Source organism: Mycteria americana, chromosome 9, assembly GCF_035582795.1.
Source record: "Mycteria americana isolate JAX WOST 10 ecotype Jacksonville Zoo and Gardens chromosome 9, USCA_MyAme_1.0, whole genome shotgun sequence".
Taxonomy (NCBI): domain Eukaryota; kingdom Metazoa; phylum Chordata; class Aves; order Ciconiiformes; family Ciconiidae; genus Mycteria; species Mycteria americana.
This window is the reverse complement of record NC_134373.1, coordinates 21,323,514-21,342,480: the sequence shown is the minus strand read 5'-3', so window position 1 is coordinate 21,342,480 and position 18,967 is coordinate 21,323,514. Positions and strand designations below refer to the sequence as shown.

The 18,967-nt window shown below is 42.1% G+C and overlaps 1 protein-coding gene across 2 annotated transcripts; it reads left to right on the top strand.

Annotated features, from left to right (window-relative positions):
* The first annotated feature begins 1,887 nt into the window (after window positions 1-1,887).
* On the top strand, window positions 1,888-17,472 carry GORASP2 (golgi reassembly stacking protein 2). Of its 2 annotated transcripts, XM_075512617.1 has the most exons (11): window positions 1,924-2,064; window positions 9,947-10,038; window positions 10,455-10,535; window positions 11,319-11,522; window positions 11,943-12,029; window positions 12,505-12,635; window positions 13,243-13,375; window positions 13,493-13,616; window positions 13,970-14,056; window positions 16,111-16,206; window positions 17,014-17,472. In XM_075512617.1, exons 4-11 carry the CDS (start codon window positions 11,379-11,381, stop codon window positions 17,331-17,333), a joined length of 1,122 nt encoding a protein of 373 aa, XP_075368732.1. In that variant the 5' UTR covers window positions 1,924-2,064; window positions 9,947-10,038; window positions 10,455-10,535; window positions 11,319-11,378; the 3' UTR covers window positions 17,334-17,472. The 2 variants fall into 2 exon arrangements, with proteins under 2 accessions (XP_075368731.1, XP_075368732.1); XM_075512616.1 differs by lacking the exon at window positions 9,947-10,038 and having other exon boundaries at window positions 1,888-2,064.
* The last annotated feature ends 1,495 nt before the right edge of the window (window positions 17,473-18,967 follow it).

The following is an 18,967-nucleotide window of genomic DNA, read 5'->3' as shown; positions in this document are numbered from 1 at the left end:
GGATTTGTGCTGAAGACAGTGTTGATAATACAGAGATGTTTTAGTGGCTGCTGTACTAGTCAAGGACTTTTCAGATTCCCGTGCTCTGCCAGGTGCAGAAGAAGCTGGGAGGGGACACAGCCAGGATAGTTGATCCAAACTGACCAAAGGGCTATTCCATACCATATGACGTCATGCTCAGTATATAAAGCTGGGGAAGAAGAAGGAAGGGGGGACATTTGGAGTGATGGCGTTTGTCTTCCCAAGTAACTGTTATGCGTGATGGAGCCCTGCTTTCCTGGAGATGGCTGAACACCTGCCTGACCATGGGAAGTAGCGAATTAATTCCTTGCTTTGCTTTGCTTGCGTGCGCGGCTTTTGCTTTACCTATTAAACTGTTTTTATCTCAACCCTCAAATTTTCTTACTTTTGCTCTTCTGATTCTCTCCCCCATCCCACCGAGGGGGAGTGAGCGAGCGGCTGCGTGGTGCTTAGCTGCCGGCTGGGGCTAAACCACGACAGCATGCCTGAACTGGTGTGCAGACGCAATCCCGGACTGGCCATGCCTGGCGAGAGTGCCTGAAGAAACACTGGCTGTCTGTTCCAGTGGGAACACCTGGGCACAGTGAGGTGGCCAAGGATGGGAAGGGGGTCCGTCATCCCTGCAGGTAGCCCTGGGGTAAATCCCAAACACAGCGCAGAGACGCTTTTAATGCTGACCAGTAAAACACTACGAAAATACGGAGGGAAATGGGTCCAAAAGAAGTGAGGTATGGGTTTCTGATCGTGCTAATCTGAATTTCCTTTCTGTGCTCAGTTGAGGATCTTTAACGCTGTTCCAGTTCGCTAACAAATGCTGTTTCTGCATTACTGGAAGTGAGCAGTGATGGCAGCAACTCCTTAACGAGCTCCCCTCTCTCTGGAGATCTGTAGTACCAGAACCAGGAGGCACTGGTTTGCACGGGCAGGCCGTGCAAAAGCTTCATCTGGGGCCTTCCACGCGCACGGGACACTCTCAGGGAGAAAGAGGTTGTCACAGCACCCCCTGAAAAACCACCGTCCACCTCCTCCAGCTATGCTGCGGCACCAAGGCGGCCCAGGGCTGGGTTTTAAGGCCGGACGCGTGGTGCATTCACCGGCCGGCGGCTCTCCCCGCACAAAGCAGCCGGCGAGCAGATCTCTGGCTGCTGCCTGTCGTGACACGCCGTGCATCTGTAATGAGACTCTACCCCGTTATCGCGTTGACGTCCGCGAGGGGATGCACGCCGTGGAACAGGTTAATTCAAAACGCCGCTCTTGGGCAGCGTTTCTCACCCAAGCTGTTCTGTACCAACGCGTGAATCCTTTCCCTTCGGCTCCAGCTACCGGACAGTTTCACACCCACCCGGCAACCCCGATGCTTGTGTCTCACTTTGAAGCAACCTGACGGGCTCTGTCCCACGGACACAAGCGACGCGCAGAGCTCGCTGGTATCGCAGTTCCACCTGGAACTCCGGGGAGAGATGTCGGGTTAGAGAAGCCAGCAGAAGGTCTGGCCGGCCCCAGCTTGCCCTCTTTATGTTCTGTGCACCCATTTACTGTACGTTATTAGTGTCGTTAATACTAACATGCGTTAATTAACTGTTCCTATCCAGCTCCGCCGCCGTTTCCCGCCCCGGGCAGTCCGGGCGGGCAGAGACGCGCCGCCACTCTCGGCCGCCAGGGGGCGCCATCGCGCCAGAGACGAGCGGGAGGGCCGTGGCCCATCGCGGCCACCGTACGGCCTCCGCCTCCCCGGCAGCGGGGCGGGCGCGGTCTGTCCCAGGGCGGCCACCGTACGGCCTCCGCCTCCTCCCGGCGGCGGGGGTGCCCGGTAGGGGGCGCTGCGCGGGAGCCGGCGGCTGCGGCCTCCCGGCATGCCCCGCGCGCGGCCTTCGCCCGCCCCTCCCGAGCCGGGCGCGAGGGGGAGGGCGCGCGGAGTGCCACGTCCCCGCTGCGTGGGGCTTTGTGCGGGAGCAGCGCCGCCGCCGCCCGCCCCCAGCCATGGGCGCCTCGCAGAGCGTCGAGATCCCCGGCGGGGGCACCGAGGGCTACCACGTCCTGCGGGTAAGGGCGGCGGGCGCGCCGCTAGGCCGGCGGCGGCCCTCGGGCCCGGCGGCCGCTCCCTCCGCGGGTCTGCGCGCGAGCGGCCCCGGGGTCTCGCCGGGCCGGGCGGCCCCAGGGTCTCGCCGGGCCGGGCGGCCCCGCCGCGCTCCCCGCTCGGCGGGGAGGCGCTTGGGCAGCGGCGGCGGCGGCCGGCACTCCCGGCGCCCGCGGCCGGGCCTCCGCCGCGGCTCGTGGCAGCCGCGAGGTCCGCGGCGGGGTCCGCGCTGCCGGCTCCCTTTCCCGGAGGAGCGGGGAGACGAGCTGCCGCGCCGCTCTCTGAGCGGGGCTCTCCGGGCGCCCCGCCAGAAGGGCTCGGCTCCGCGCCGCCGCTTCCCGGGGCTTCGCCTCAGCCGCGCCGAGCTGCCCGCGGCCTGCGCCCTGTCCCGGCCCGCGGCGGCAGCCCGGACGCGCTCCGAGCCGCGTCGCCCCGGCTGGAGAGATGTGGGTGGCTCGGACTGTGTCCTCGGGTTGCACCGTCTGCGCTTCAGCTTGTGAACAGGCCGGGAGGGACGGCGCGGGGGGAGGGGGGGGGGCGATGCTGCTTTTTGGGCAGCCTTTGAGGACAAAGACTGGTCTCCTCTAGGAAACGCTGTTAGCACGTTAGCTTGCACGCGTTCAAGCTGCAGCTTAAGAACTGCAACCCCTCAGGTGCCTGACTTGGATAACGCGTCAGGCTTTATCTTGATCGTTGCATCACGACCTGAGCTGTAGCTGGTTCACCCCTCGCAGTAGTTCCAGGGGCGTTAGATCAAGGTATTTAAGTGACAGGTGTCACACCTGCCAGAGCTGCTCTCCGGCGTTCATAGTGATGGTAGTGTTGCTATTTTTCATGGTTACATAGTTTTTGTTCACACTGTGGCCACAAAATTTTGGGTTTGCGTGCAACAAATATTTTGGTAGGCTGCATTAAAGGTCTTGTGAGCAGTGTTTTGGAAGTCCCTCCTTTAGTATGCTTCACATTCAATGAGCAGAATGGTACCTGGGTTGTGTCCTTGGATCTGATGCACTGGGCAATACAGTAACTTTGCTGGAGTTACCAATAGCCTTGTGCTTTTGCGCACCACACCAGTGCTTTTGCCACTGTACCTAGAGCGTGAGTACCCTTACTGTAGGCACCGTGCTGAGCTAGTTTTTTGTTGGGATGGGACCTGCTTGGATCAGCTCTGTCTAGAGCTAGCCCCGTGTTTTAGACATGAAAGAGCACAAGACCTCACTCACATGAATTAGTACTTCCTTACTTGGTCTAGCTTGCTAGCAGTGAGCTACGACTAGAATACCATGGTGAAAAAAGAACAGAGATCATCTTTCAAGTGTTAAAAAATGCTGCATAAAGCTTTTGAGAAGCAAACATTGATGTTCTGATCAAATCCAAATGTTCATCTGTTAAAATTTACATATAGGCTAAAGTCACGGTTGTCTTTGTTTCTCCCTTTTAATATTACTAATATATAACAATCCAATGTTACTAATATATGACAATCCATTTTGTCTTTTTCCCCACAAAAAACCACTTTTGCAGTTTGGTAAAAGTGTCAGACTTTTTTTTTAGCGTACTATAGTGTAAATATCATGTGCTTTTTACTTTTGAGGGCTGTAAAATCAGCAAGTACTCTGCAGTTAGAATATCAGTTATGTCAGATTCGTCGGTTCATACAGTTTGAAAAAAGCACGTTAGTAAATTGAGATGCATCTTTTATGAAGTATAATCTACTCATTTTTTCTTGTTATCTTGCTTGACTCTGGCACCTTTTGTTTTCATTTAGGCACCTTTTGGTTGTAATGTTTTTGCTATGACTTGACATAGCAGTGTTCGATTGCCAGTCTTTGTAAATGTAGTTGGTAGCTGCACCTTAAGGAAGTTGATTTCTGAGAGAGCAGCTGTATTTACATTAAATACAGGAAAGGACATGCCTGTTGTCTTAAACAGGCTGATGTCTCTATTTTTTCACTGCCTTCTTGCTGATATCTTCAGATGCCACAACAATGACTTTTTTTTTTTTTTTCTCTGTGGACAGGCATCTTAAATTGCATCATGATCCCAGTCTAACAGGAATTAGGCCAGTGCTTATATGTAGTTGGGAGTAGAACTAGACTGGAGAAAAATTCTGAAGTTTCACAGTCATAATTTGGAATGTTTATATTGAAATGCATGTGGCATACAAGTGACTAGAATTTTCCTCTATAGTTTCTCCAAATTTAATTTTCCAGTTGGTATTCTGTAGTAGGTTTGTTAGACAGATGTGTTGAGCTCACACTGTTAGAGGAGCTCTGCACAAATGCTCTGTCCGCATGGCCAACCTTTGGTAGAATTTGGGGTTGAGCAGTACTGCTGTTTTCTTCTAATTTATTCTCAAGTAGACTTTCCTTCTGAGCTCAGTATTTTAATCGGGTAAACAAGAATGGTTAAAGGAAAATGGCAAAAGTAGTCTTTCAGTGTTACAGATTGAATTTGGATGAGGTCAGATTTCTCTGATAATGCCAAACTTCTGTAAATAGTGTATAGTGGTCATTTTTAAGATTTCATTAGTTGTTGGAAAACTAGAGAAATGTCAGAAAATCTTTTCAATTATTGGAAGAATTTGTTTGGGTAGGGCAGATAAATGAAAAATATGTGTTAAAAAGCCATGAAACAAATGAGTTAATGTTCAGAATGACCGTAGGAGCCAAGTACAAGTTGCCAGAGGGATGAGCAAACAGACTGTTTCTTACAGTGAAACTTTAGACTGTGCATGCTGCCTCCCTACAAAACTGGTAGCAAGTCTCTTGTTCTGCTCACTTCAGACAGGAGCAGAAGTACACACAGCAAGTGAACAATACCATCGTTAATTTCGGATGTAATTTTTGCAGATTACTTAAATCTTTTTGGCTGTTCCTGCTAATACTCAGTGCAATGTCTCTTTCATTGTGAGCTTTATTATCAGTGCACTTGTAACAGGAAATAGGAACGCTCCAGGATTGAAGTGCTGTGGAAGGAAAGCAATTTCATCATGTGCATACTTGACAAGAGAAGTTGCTGTGGGTTGCACTGTTGGGGTTTCTAGACATTGAAATGTAGCCTTTTTTTTTTTTTTTTTTTTGTAAGAGGGAGAGAAGGTTACAAACTGTTTTGTTGCCCTAATCTCTTCATAGGTAAATGACCTGATAATCAGTCATTTGTTTGAAACAATTCTTTGGAATAGATTTTCATTCATCATATGTGCTTTTGCTGTTAGACTTCCATTTACTGATTCATGTAATGTGCTCATAAGCCTTTTTTTTAACTAGTACCTCCCAGGCTGGTAGCACGCAATGCTATTTACCTCTAGGAATTTTCTCCGTTGTTTGTTTTTCTCCTCCATAAGTTTCCTTTAACGTAAGTTATGTGGCTGATTAGAGCAACTGTCTGACTCTATGTATTGCTCAGTATGCATTTGTTTCTGCTCTTAAAAACAGAATGAAGGAAAATTTTGAATAACTTTCAGCAACGTGAAACTGCTATGGCTTGCCCAGGCTGTTGTAATGACTTGACAATTTCTTCAACTAATACGTGATGTAAGAATTTTTATCTGCAAGAGATTTGTGTTCTACAGTGTTACATGCTGTTCTCCCTTAAAAGATATTGAACAGTGGTGCCCAAAGTTTAGATTTCTAACTTACTTGAGTGCTTCAGTTTGTTGTAGTAGAGATACAAACATAAAGAGCCATAAAGAGATGACTTATTTTTTTAAAGGAGGCTCACATTTTAAAAGCTTGAGTTAAAGGCTCTGTGGTAAAACAAAATTTGATGCTACAGATAGGGAATCTATTTTCTTACAAAAAGCTTATAAAGCTTTTTCTCTTGAAAACTGGGTGTTTCATAAGGAAATTCAATACAGTTATACCGCATAATGTGTTAAAATAGCTGATAAAAATTGCTTATATATGATACATAATGAAATTTTATTACCAATTACAGGCTGGGTGGAAGAACTACAAAAAACTTCTTTCAGCATTTTGTTGGTAATAAAGTAAATATTAGGAAGCATTTCTTGTGGTGGTGGAGGAGCTTCAGAGCTTCTGCTCCTTGACAGTTGTGTATTTAGTGCTTGAGGCTAAGCTTCTGAAAGTTTAAGTGGACACTAGTATAAGTTACTTAATTTTCAAAAGTGGTGAGAGCCTTCACCTGCCTCTGAAAATCAGGGTTTCCATGCCTGATGCCATTTACCATAACACTGCTCACTCGGGGCTTAAATTTGTGGCCATTGTGTTGCTGAGCAGCCTTATTATAATGTGTAATGTACAATGTATACTGTGTAGGCATAGCGTGATAGTGCTGGGAAGGGTGTTCAGCAAAGAGAAACTTTATGTATTTACCAAAAAAGAAGTCTTTTTAGTAATGCAGATTAAAATTAGTGTCTTGACCTTGAAACCTTCACCCTGTTTAATTCTTGACAGTGAATTAAAAGTGAAATAATTAGTGCGTAATCTATGTGCTCAGCAGCCCTGCTGCCTGAGTGCTGTCATCTCAGTGAGAAACTGAAGTGCTGTAGCATTGTACGAGGCCAAAAGAGTCATGCAGCCCTCTTCTGCCTTCTGACATTCAGCATTCTTGATAGAGGTTTTCTTTGCTTGCTCTTAAAATGCTCCGGTGGTGGCAGTTCCACAGCTTCTCTGGGTAGTCTGTTCCACTGTTTCTCTCACTGTTAGAAAGTCATGGCATTTACCCACAGGTGTCTGTAACTTACATGTCTGAAATAACAGCTGGCTTTGAGAGAATTAGGTTTCCCAAGCTGCCATTGATGGTATCTTGCCTGCAGTGGCATCTGTTGTAAATGGTATTACTTGCTTATTTCTCAGTCCTTATTCGATTACAAAGGCAAGTTACTGAATACCTACTTGGGGCATGCAGCAAAGCTGCACAAAGCCAGATTGCTCAGGAGGCCTAGAGTTTATGTACATATACGTGGAATCTTTACTTACATCATTAATAAGAAGGTTTTTGTGCCCTTGTATTTCCTAAGGTCGCTGATTATCCTTTGTTGCTGTAGTTCCTGGAAGAGAACTGTGGCCACAGAGCTTTGAGCATAGAGCTGTGTTTTGCATTTGGCACTGCAGGGTGGTGGTAAATTGTGCAGGTAGCTAGCTAAAAATAAGGTGGTGCGACACAAAAACTCTATGGGGTCGGTGTGATTGTTGTGCAGGGCTATGTCGCTTCTTTTGAGGAGGAGACTTTTCATGTGGAATGAACTCGGAACTTCTGATTTGCATTTCTGGGACTGCCAGGCATAAAAATGCTTTTCCGTCAGTGACGTTGGGCCCAAACAAGCTAGGCAAATAGGAGACTTTTTGTGACTGAACCTGTGTATGGCAGCATAAGGAAATGTGACGACAGAAGGGATGCATCTACATGCTTCTGAGGTGCATGTATGATTGATGCAACTGTAAGAGTTGATTGCTTTTACATACAGCTTCCTGATAGTTTTTACATGCCCACTTAGAAACAAACCATGCAGAGATGTTCAGGATTGTGATGGATTTGGGGGAAGGTGTTCAACATTTGAAGATACTTTCTGCAAACTAATCGTTTGGAACTTGGAAACTCTCACAGTCCCTTCATCAGTTTGGGGCAGACTATAAATAATTTACTTAGAGTACCAAATCTATACATCCCAGGTGTCAGCGAGCTTGACGTTGATGGATGCTGAACATATGTAATTCTCATTTATTGTAGGTACTCCTTCTCATTTTAAAAGATTACCTTATTGAATACTAGTCACTGTTGGTTCACAGTGTTCAGGATGTAATCTATCGGAGGTCCTGGGGGAGGGATATTGTGTCGGGGTGTAGGGGTTTTGTTGCTTGGTTTTTTTTAAGAAGTTCATTTGGAAATGGAGGAAAATCTCTAAATAAAGAGTGGACCATATCAGGACTGTTTTTGCAGCTGTCCTACTGGCTGAATGAAGTCTGGCTTTTCATAATTTCAAGGCCATGGCATCTATCCAGTCCTAACAGTCTGATGTGTTATCTGAATAAATGTATCAGTTTGTTGGATTTACTTATTTTTAATGATGAGGTTTAGAAAGACATGTTCTGTCTTTAAAATTCTTGTTTTCCCAATAACTTCTGAAACCATCTGCTGATTTCATTTTAGTAGAAAGCCTTTATGCCAGGCTCATTAAAAACACAAAATGTAAGTTCTTACATGTCACATGCAATAGGTGGTGGAATGAGAGAGAGAGGCTGTTAAAGGATTGTCACGTCACCTCCCTAAACTGAGGGAAGAACAACAAACAGCACAAGCTCATCCTACGTTTGCTACTAGAAGAACCACATCAGAGGAGAGGATGTTTTGAATGACTTAGTTACAAGAGAAACTTCAAGCCCAAGAATGCAATTATGGAGCATGTCCATAGGAAACCAGAGTTCTTTAATTCTGCTTTCATGAAACTGTTCGTTTAACCTTTCTTTGGCAGGAAGACCTCAAGTACCCAACTTAGTAAATGCTTTCTACATTTGAGAAGAATAATTCATATAGTGTATTTTAGCATCTCTGTGGCTTTCCTCATAAGCTAAAATTTCTGTCTGTGGAGGTTGTTCTGAGCTAGCTCTACATGATTGAAAGTTTTAATACCTAAAGTTAAAAATGAGCTCTAGGGACAGTCCACTACTGTCAAAGCAACATCTGTGGTGTGCCCGGGAGTTTCTATGCAGCTAGTGTCAGAGAGTCTGCTGCATGGAGCTTAGCTTGTACTTTTGCCCTATTGCCTGGTGCACAGCTTGCTATCTGATCTCTAGTTATTCTTGGCGAGAGGCACCTTGAACTGACAGATTAAGTAACATGGAGGCAGTAGTTTGGATCTAGTCAGTGGGACTGCAAGTTACTTTGGTGATTGAGAGCTGTGGTTCCGTACAGTTAATATTTGGCACCCAGGGAGAATATCTGTACCCCCAGTTGTAGGAAATTATTTCCAAGGAGCATGCAGGCATCTTGAAGAGGCAATTCTGTAGACACACTTCAAGTTCCGGTTAGAAATGATAAATGTGGGGTTTGGGGGTGTTATTGCTACCTCACTGATTTTTATTACTTTAGGATAATGTTGGTTTCATACTTTTTTGCTGCTTTACAAATCTTGGACAGCAATCAGTGTGTGTGATGTGACTCTGGAACTACTGATTCCAGATTATTTTTTCTTTAATGAATGTTTAGGTTATGTGACACTAATGTTCTGGCATCTGTTACAGAAAGCTATGAGCAAGTAATCTGAGTTTTGTCCAAGCTCTGATCTTGTGAGTGTGTTGGGCAGAGATAAATAGACTTTAACATGACAGTTTTAGTAGTAATCAAGCTTTTTTTTTTTTTCCATATTAGACTATTTTGTTCTAGATGAGTCATATTAAGAAAACTCAATTCCTGCCGAACCAGACCGGTATTGAACAAAGTAGCAGATTTGTAAGAGTTCTGTCAGATGGGATAACACATAATGTAAGAAACCACACTGTAAAGGGTAATGCTTTTTAGATCTTTTTGGAAGATGAATGTAGCACATAAAAGAAAAAGCCAGTGGGTAAAATGAATTAGCTTACAAATAAAGAAAGAGATTCTTTGCTAGAAAGGCTGTAGGAAAAATCTGATAGCCATATTGGAGTTACTTTTGTCTGTGAGCAATACATATAATAGTGAAAAAACAACACTGGCAAAATGTCTCTCAGTTACTCCATTTGGAATTAAAAGCATACTTTAAGCTTCTGGGAGCAATGTGTATCCAATACTTAGGCCTTGTCCTAGTGGAGTGGTTGAATTATTTGAGCTGCCATGGCTGCAAAATTGCACGTGTCCCTTTTCTTGCAGCTTGTTGGTTATGTTAATGATTCATTGTCTGTACAGATGCCCTCTATGTCTTAAGAATGTCAACAGGTGATGTTTAATCATGAGATAACAACCCGTGCTTACAGAGATGTGACTCTTCTTTTCCTCTAGTAAGTGTAAGATAAAAAACAAGGTCCAACGTTGGTACTTCCGTGGAAACATACTGCTTTTTAACCAACTTTTTCAGAATTCATTAAGCTGGTCCTTTGACCATAATCTCCTTTATAGAAATAAATATCTACAATTTATCTGCTGCAGCCGTTAAGTGGTGCTTGTCCCAGGGAGTGGCTGTTGTTGTGTCATTCCTCAATAATTTATAAATTACTCATTCTTTTTAAATATTTCTCCTTTTTTTTTTTGAAGGGAGGGATTTTTTTGGTCCAAAAGATTATATTTGAACATTTAAAAATCATACATACAAACATCAGTAGCTTCTAGAACTACAGTTTGCAGGAGTAGGAATATAATTCTAATCTATGGATCAGCATTGGTACACTTTTGCTAAATTCTTGTTTAACTTTGTTAGGTACAGGAAAACTCACCGGGTCATAGAGCTGGATTGGAGCCATTCTTTGATTTTATTGTGTCCATTAACGGTTCAAGATTGGTAAGTGTGTTGCTATTCTATAACTCTGAATATAAACAATGTGTTGAGAATCTTATAGGTAAACCAATGCATTTGTTTTATTTAAATGTATATAAAATATTTCTCCTTAGTTTAAAATGAGAAAGCCTGACTGCATCAGAAGTTAATTTCCTTCACCCTGTAGTTATAATTCTATCAAAAATTTAGCTGGAGAATAAGGATGCAGACGCAGACATGCTCTCTGCAGACATGTGCGCCAGCAGAAGATAGTCCTACTTACTGATCCACCACTAGCTGCTTGTGTTAGTGCCCCCATAGTTCTGTCTGTAAAACTGCTTGTGTGAGAACTTGCAAACTGATTTCAGTCAAAACAGGTCAATTGAAAGAGCTGTTGTCAAAGCCGTTAGCTGGGCAGGAGTCATGGGAGAAAGTTTTCAAGCAGAGCTGTAGTGAGACAACAAACCATTGTAGCAGTGGAAAAGAACAGCTGTGGGTAAGCTCTTCCACCAGTATGGCTGGATTCAAGAAAGCCTCTGAAAAGCTGCAAGGCGCATTGTGTCACAGGTTTAATTAAAGTGCTTTCATGTTTGGAAAGCATGACCTGTTACTGTGACATCCCAGGTTTTCACAGGAGTTGTATTCTAGAATTGTGAAGGGACTGGAAGCTTGTTATAAAATAGCTGTAGATACATATTCTGATAATGCACAGTGTTTATAGGGCCTTTGAAATACAAAAGTGGTGCTATAGAACTGGATGCTTGCTGCCTTAAACACTAAACCAAGCTCTTGTTTGAACATTTGTAGAATAAAGACAATGACACTCTGAAGGACCTGTTGAAAGCAAATGTTGAAAAACCTGTAAAAATGCTAGTGTACAGTAGCAAAACACTGGAACTGAGAGAAACATCAGTGACCCCCAGCAACATGTGGGGTGGACAGGGCCTGCTGGGTGTGAGCATTCGTTTCTGCAGCTTTGATGGGGCCAATGAAAACGTATGGCATGTTTTGGTACGTACGGACTTCCCAGTATTTTTCTTACTGTTGCTTATTGTTAAACTTTCACTTTTTACTGAAAAGTAACTTGCAAGGGTGTACGCACGCCATGAGATCAAATTGGTCTGTTTTCTCTTCATTGATTTTTTGCATTTGGAAAGACTTTAGAACTAGAACTGTATGTCTGTGAGTATGTTATCAAATCTTGTGTTTAAATCAGTGGTTTTGTACAATACTTGGAGCCCCTTGTAACTATATCAAAAGAGACTGTCATCTAGCCACTGTTTCACTAGTTCAGTGACTATTCTACTGATTGTGTTGAAAACTTGATCAGTTTGTGTGTCTGGCTCAAAACTTGTGCGTAGTGCGTATCTAACTGTTCTGCTACAACCTGACAGTTACATGGTGTTTTGTAACTTCCCATCTTAAAACTAGGAAGTGGAACCAAATTCTCCTGCTGCATTAGCTGGACTTAGACCTCATAGTGACTATATCATTGGAGCAGATACCGTAATGAATGAGGTAAGTATATGAAAATAAGATTTTGATTTTTTTTAAAAAACTAAAAAAGAGTTGTACCAGGGCAGTTAGAAACATCCCCAGTTCTGTGTCTCTTCAGTGCTAATGGAAGTAAGCTAATGCAAAGAAGAACGAGCTCTGGCATGGTACCTCTTCTTTGTGCTTAAAAGCAATTCTGGAAATAAAAACTGCTCTTAAATATCTTCATGAAGTCAGATAGAAACTTTTTTTGTACTCTAATATTAATATTTCAGATAGCAGATTTGAAATCTGGGTTGTGCTACATGTCTTCTGAGTTGTGCTAGCAAAGCACATTTCAAAGTTGGCCTTGTGATAAAACAGCAGCACTGCAACAACTGCAACATGTAGTAGTTACCAGGTTCTGTTGCAGAAAGTTAGGACTAGGAAGGTGATCATTCTAATGTCAAATGATAATATAAGGACAAGAAAGCCCTTATTCATTTTTATCCTTTTGCAGTCTGAAGATCTCTTTTCCCTTATTGAAAGGCATGAAGCAAAGCCATTAAAACTTTATGTGTACAACACAGACACAGATAATTGTCGGGAAGTGGTGATTACTCCAAATTCTGCCTGGGGTGGAGAAGGCAGGTAAGGAGAAAATATGTTACAGGCAGATGACTTTCTTATAGCACTAGCCTAAAAGCTGCTTGCTTAAGTTTTTTACAAAGACAGGAAAAGTGTGTTGTGATATCCAAGGCGTTTCTGCTATAATAAATTATATATTTACTTGAAATTCAGATTTAGTTACTAATGGGGGGGGGGTTTGTATTTACAGAGTAAATTAGCTAGTGCAAAAATGCACAAAGTGCAGCAGTTGCTTTCTGCATTAGGCTTCAAATAGTCATTAGGCTGTAGTATATTCTTAAAGTATTGCGCAGTAGCCAGAACAGAGGACTGCAAATAACAACTGTGAGTTCAATTCCAAGCTGTATACCTGATATAGATGCTTGGTTTAAATAACAACGAAATTTATTTTGTGCTAAATGTTTATTGCTAAAAGCTACACAATTTCCTTTCAGTTGTCTCGTATCGATTATTTCTCCATAGAAAATGAGGCAACATTGCAGGGGAAGGGGAAAGCTGTACAGAACTTACCTTGAGACTTGTTGGTGTCTTAAAATTCATGCATTGCTTACTATGGAGTCCATAGTTGTAAAGTCACTTCACTGACTTTTAAATGTTCATATTTTAAAAGCCTAGGATGTGGCATTGGTTATGGATATTTGCATAGGATACCTACACGTCCATTTGAAGAGGGAAAGAAAATTTCTCTCCCAGGACAATTGCCTAGTGCATCTCTCAGTCCCCTCAAAGATGGCTTCACAGAGGTAAGTTGTAGTCATTTTTGTGGCTTGGATTATGATGTTACATTGCTTTTCTGCTTCTGCTGGTTCTTGTGGAAACAAACCCTAATGATGTAACTTTCTTTTTTTCCTTTCAATAAGGTTCAGCTGTCATCAGTTAATCCCTCAGCCACATTACCCCCTGGGTCAGCAGGCCTTGAACAGAGTCTTTCAGGACTTTCTATTAGTTCACCCTCAACTACTGTCAGTAATGTTCTCAGTACAGGTTAGTATGGAAGTAACTGACTTCTGAAATGCATGCATTTTCTGACTTTTTTGCATTCACAGATGTTTCTGTCAATTTAATAGAAGGCAGAAGACAGAATAAAATTTTCTCTTCCCCAGACTTTTCTTGACAACAAAGGTTAGAGTACTGTAATTGTGCCCTACTTGCTCACAAAATAATTGCAAACAACTTCTATCAGAAATACGATGCGTATTATTTGGAATACTATTTTTCTTCATCAACATTTTATGGTTAAGGCAAACAGTAATTCTCCTGTAAGCAATAATGTATTTGTACTCCTTGAGGAAGGGAACCGAAGTGTTGTATGCTTATAATTAATGTTACTCCACCAGGTGTTCCAACAGTTCCATTATTACCACCACAAGTCAGTCAGTCCCTTACCTCTGTGCCACCAGTTACCCCAGCAACTACATTACCAGGTGAGTAGGTAAAATTTCTTAAAACATTTCTGAAACAAAAATCTTAAGGGAGCAAGGGAAGAGAGCTGTCTTTCCACTGCTTTTTGGGGGACGGGAGGGTATAACTTCATACAACTCACACATTTAATGTTAAGGGTCTCTATACAACCTCTACAATTTTTTTTTTTTTTAAAGAATATGTGCACAGCATGTCTGTAGCACAGAGGAGTGAGTTGGCAACAAAGTTTATAACCATTTACCTTTTAGGGCCCCCTGCACAATAGATGCAGTATTCAGAATTTCTCAGGAAGGTATTAGCTTTGCTATTTGCAACATTTCTTGAGTTGATAGGTTGTTACTTTCCATAGTTCATAAATTGTATGTTGCAAAATACTTTTGCAAATAGCTTCTCAGTTTCCTGTTTGTCCTTCACACTTGGACATCCTGGCAGAAGAAAGATCTGAGAAGGCACATCTTGCCTATTTCTGTGTTTCTTTCACCCGTAAAACCTCCATTTTAGGAAACCTGCATTTTAATACACAGCTTGATCATTCTTCCTAGTATAAATAGAGGGCTAACAATATAGAACTGTATGTTGCAGTTACTGTTTCTGAACTATTCAGTAACTTTAAACTGGTATAACAAAAGTAAGGGTCTGTCTACAAAGTGGTGTGCATTTCAAGCACTAATATTCCAGAATTATTCATAGTGGGTAAGATGAGGATTGTATAGGATTTTGCCATGTTTGATGCTCTGAGTACAGGACTCAGTCGTGCATTCCAAAACACTGAAGGAGTTGTATTTTATGTTTTGTATGCTATGAGACAAATAGATAGAGATGTGTCCAAAAGTTTTAAGTACTGCTTGGAGGTATGCTCTCTAACATAGATAAAGTGTGTAGTAGAGGTAAGTGCATGCAAACAAGGGTGGAGAACTTTAATCTTGTACTGCTTAGAGAAAATAGCAAACTACTAAGAAGTTCAGCTTCTGTTAACGTCCTCTTCTTCCTCAGCCCCCTATCCACCCCTTCCCCAAAATCTGCAAATACGAATTTTCCTTTCACCTTGTTCTCTGAATAGTATCATTGCTTTTTTGAAAGCTATTAGAATATTTCTTGCAATTTGTATGGCCATACTAGTGAATTTGTAAGTATTAAATATACAGGAGGTTTAAAATTTGAGTGAATTTGTATGAAGCTCAGCTTTTTCCAGATTTTAAAAAAGTTCAAACCAGAGTTGCTTGTAGCTGAGCTGAAAGCTCTTTGAGTCAGATTATGTCAGCCTTTGTGGCTAATGAATTTACAGGTAGGTAAAGATGACTGATTTTTAATCAAAATCTGTGTACAGTGGCCTTGCTTTAAGACTTTTTCTCCTCTCCATCTTGTTACTGTAGTATCAACAGTTTCTTTCAGAATTAGCCTTCTCTGAGCTAAACACAAAGTAGGAGTAGAGCCGTTGTCCCAGAAATGCAGCCCCTGTAAGACAGGAAATTCAGGAGCGGAAAGATGTTCCATAGCAAACACAATGATGGAAGGGCATGTTGTGTTCATCAGATGTTTCTCTTCTATTTTCAGTCCTTCCTGACTTTGAAAGTTACTTTGTCTTGCCTTTTCTATATATTTTTGTGTTTAACTCTAGTTATGAACGAAGTAGAAAAGACTAATAATAATCAATATCAGAGATCAGAAATACTATGTATTTCATCCTATTGTTATCTTCTGCCATTCAAATTAGGAATGGAGGGCTTCTGGTACAGTGCTACGGTGAAATAACTACCTTTGTTAAAAGCTGAATGTGGAATGCAAACCTACTAATTCCTTGAAATAAGATTCTACTTTTCTCAGGGAAATCTGAAAGGTTGGGATTATGTATTTGCTAATCCAGACTTCCTGCAATAGGTATCTGTTTTCACTGTGCAACTTAAAAGCTGAAACTTAGGTGAATTTGCATTCTTTCATGTAAAAATGATAATAGAGATGTAAAGCAATATAAAATAACTTTAAATGATCAATAAGATCTCAGAAACAGTTAGAAAAAAACAAGTTTTCAGCTGTAACTTTTCCACTCTTCTCTTAGGTCTGATGCCATTACCAGCAGGGCTTCCCAACCTGACTGATCTGTCCAAACTTAATTTACCTGCACCACACATCGTTCCAGAAATCATACAGCCTGGTATGTGCTTCTGCAAACTGAAAACACTGTAATAGTGGGTGTCCCTCCTTGATGATCCTTGACACTCTCATTTAGAGCCATCTGGTGGAGCCCTGAAGAGGATAAAGTGAATGTTTGCCTGAGATGGGAGTTGACAGTAGTGCCCAGATTAGGTAGACAAGGAATATGGCTTTAGATAAACTAATTCTAAACTTGTGTCTGTATTTAGTTGTTTCATCTTATATTACCTGATTTATTATCTCAAAAGAGATCATGCCAAGAATGAAAGTATATAGTTTCATGGGTAGAAGAAAATATGAGGTGTTTCCTTGTATGGTAGATGAGGAGATCGAAGCACCCTGATTGAATGCCAAAAGTACAAGCTAATACTAGATTTATGGTTTTGAATAAAACAACACTGCTGAAGGTGCACATGGAGCAAGCAAAAAAGAAATTGGAAGCTTACATGGAATAAGGTGGTTCTTAACTTCTTGTTTCTGGCAGTTTCAGTGAATGCCAGAGAAATCTAATAATCAGTATTAATGCATTAAATACCTAGTCCTCTGGGGAGGTAGAAGCAAATGAGTTTATTCTGATTCTTCAGTTCTGAAATCCAAAGTATCAGGCTTAAAACTAGCCTGCTGAGTCAGTGCTGCACATATATCATGCTCACACTAAGTTCAAAAAGCTTCCTCCTCTCCAAGAGTAAATGGGAGATTAGAGAAGGTAAAAATTTTAAGCAAACAGAGAACCTCTCCAGGTCTGTCTGTGGTATGCAGCAGCTCACTGCCTTGTTGGTTTTTTTTTTCTTTTTTTATTTCTCCTCAGGTTTGCCATCCCTTCCTTCCTTGCCACCTCTGAATCTAATGGGAATAGCACCTCTATCAATGCCACCCAAATGCGTTCCTCTGCTTCCTTTGGTCACAGAGGCATCTACAGTGCCTACAGATTTGCTTCCCTCCATTACTCAAGCTGGAAGCTTTTCCGTTGACCCTGGCACCACTGTAAATGTAGAACAGACCTCTACACTCACCTTGGATAGTGCTACCCCAACTTCTAAGGCAACTATTGTCGACAGGTCAAGTGAATCCTCTACAGTTAATGAAAAAACATCTGGAGTCACAGATATACAAGCTTCTGAATCGTAACTCCAGATCACTCTGTTGGATTGGCTTGGTATTTATTTAGCCATGGGATACATATTTGAAGAGCAAGCTATCATTAATTTCATACTAGTTTGTACTTAATCTTTAGGAGTCCTGTAAATAATATGGAAGTATAATAAAAGGGGGTTTATAAAGTGTGTGTGGTGGGAGGGGAGGAAGAGTACTTGTATGTAACAAAAAAAAAAAGTAAAGGTGGTAAATAGAATTCCACTGCCAAACCCGGAGGTATATGTTTTTAATATAGGCTGACAGCCTTAGCTAGGCCTGTCCTTGCTTATAATTAGCAATTTTTGCTTCTGATAGAAATGAAGCGGTTCTTGCGTGTGACATTTACGTACCATAGTTCTTGTTCTTGGCAAGTATCTTGATATTACAGTGGGGATGAGAATGTTTAGTCTGAGTTGTAAATTTTGACACTGCAAAACTTCACCTAAAGATATTTCTATTAAAGTTGCTGAGTGACCTGTTAACTGACATCTCGTTATTCAGCTTGTACACAAATCTTTATTTTTAAGCTCTTGAGAGATGCTGAAGCCATGTTTTCTGACTGCTGCTGCGTTGTTTCATACGCCCACTGTAAAATGGCATTTGGAGGGGAATACAGGAAATGTTAAATGTAGCACACAATTTGGCACTTCATGACTACTGTAAGACAAATTAATGGATTAAGCATACATACAGCAATAAATTCCTGGAATTTTATCCTTTGTGTGACAAAATAGCATATTTATTTGTTTAACGCTTAAATTCTCATTTAACTGTTTTTAGCTCAGCTCTCTATAGCACAGATCTGTGAAAGGGCTCCCCTCCAGAGGAATGGATCCAAGAGGGAATGCCAGACTTCTTAATGGCAGGCAGGATCAGCATGAGCGGTTAGATCCGTTGCAGCAATGAGTCATGAAATCTGCCTGCATATGATTCATACTTGGCTTTTTAAATTGATGCTTAGAATGAAAATTGTAGATTAACTGTAGATTATACACTTGTATAAACTGGTGTGTGCGCTGTACTCCAAGTGACAGCCTTCGCTCCTGGTATCAGGTACAGTTGTTGTGGAAAACTGTTTTGTACTACTCCAGTCCTTCTATACTACTGGGATTTAATTTATATAAGTTTGCTACAAGCATATGCAAACTTTAGCCATACCATCAGCAGGCTGGAGCTGAAGTCTGTCTCAACAGCTACATAATCCCTTTTGGCTGTGTAGTGTGCCTGATCACTGTTTGGAATAGTAGTTGTGTCTAACTGCTGATCATAAGGCTTCCACTTGAACTAATTCTTTGAGATGTTATCCAATACCTGTTGTCCTGTCTCATCTTTATCACTTAAGTATTTGCTTTTCTCTGCCCCACTACTGCACATTTCCTCATCACCTGTTGTGTCACAAGCCTGTGTTAAAGACAGACCCCAAACACTTTTTTTCCCATGCTGTGAGCGGTTTCTTTTCTCAGCTGCTTGGAGTGTGAAATCCCTCTGCCTTGTGAAGTAGGGGGCTCACTGTTCCTCAGAATGTATTTTTGATTTACCTTTGTAAATCCAGTGTCACATACCTCAGAATTAAACCTTGGCATGAGAAGGAGGATGTTCCTTCTTTTCATTGCTGTATATAAAATCTG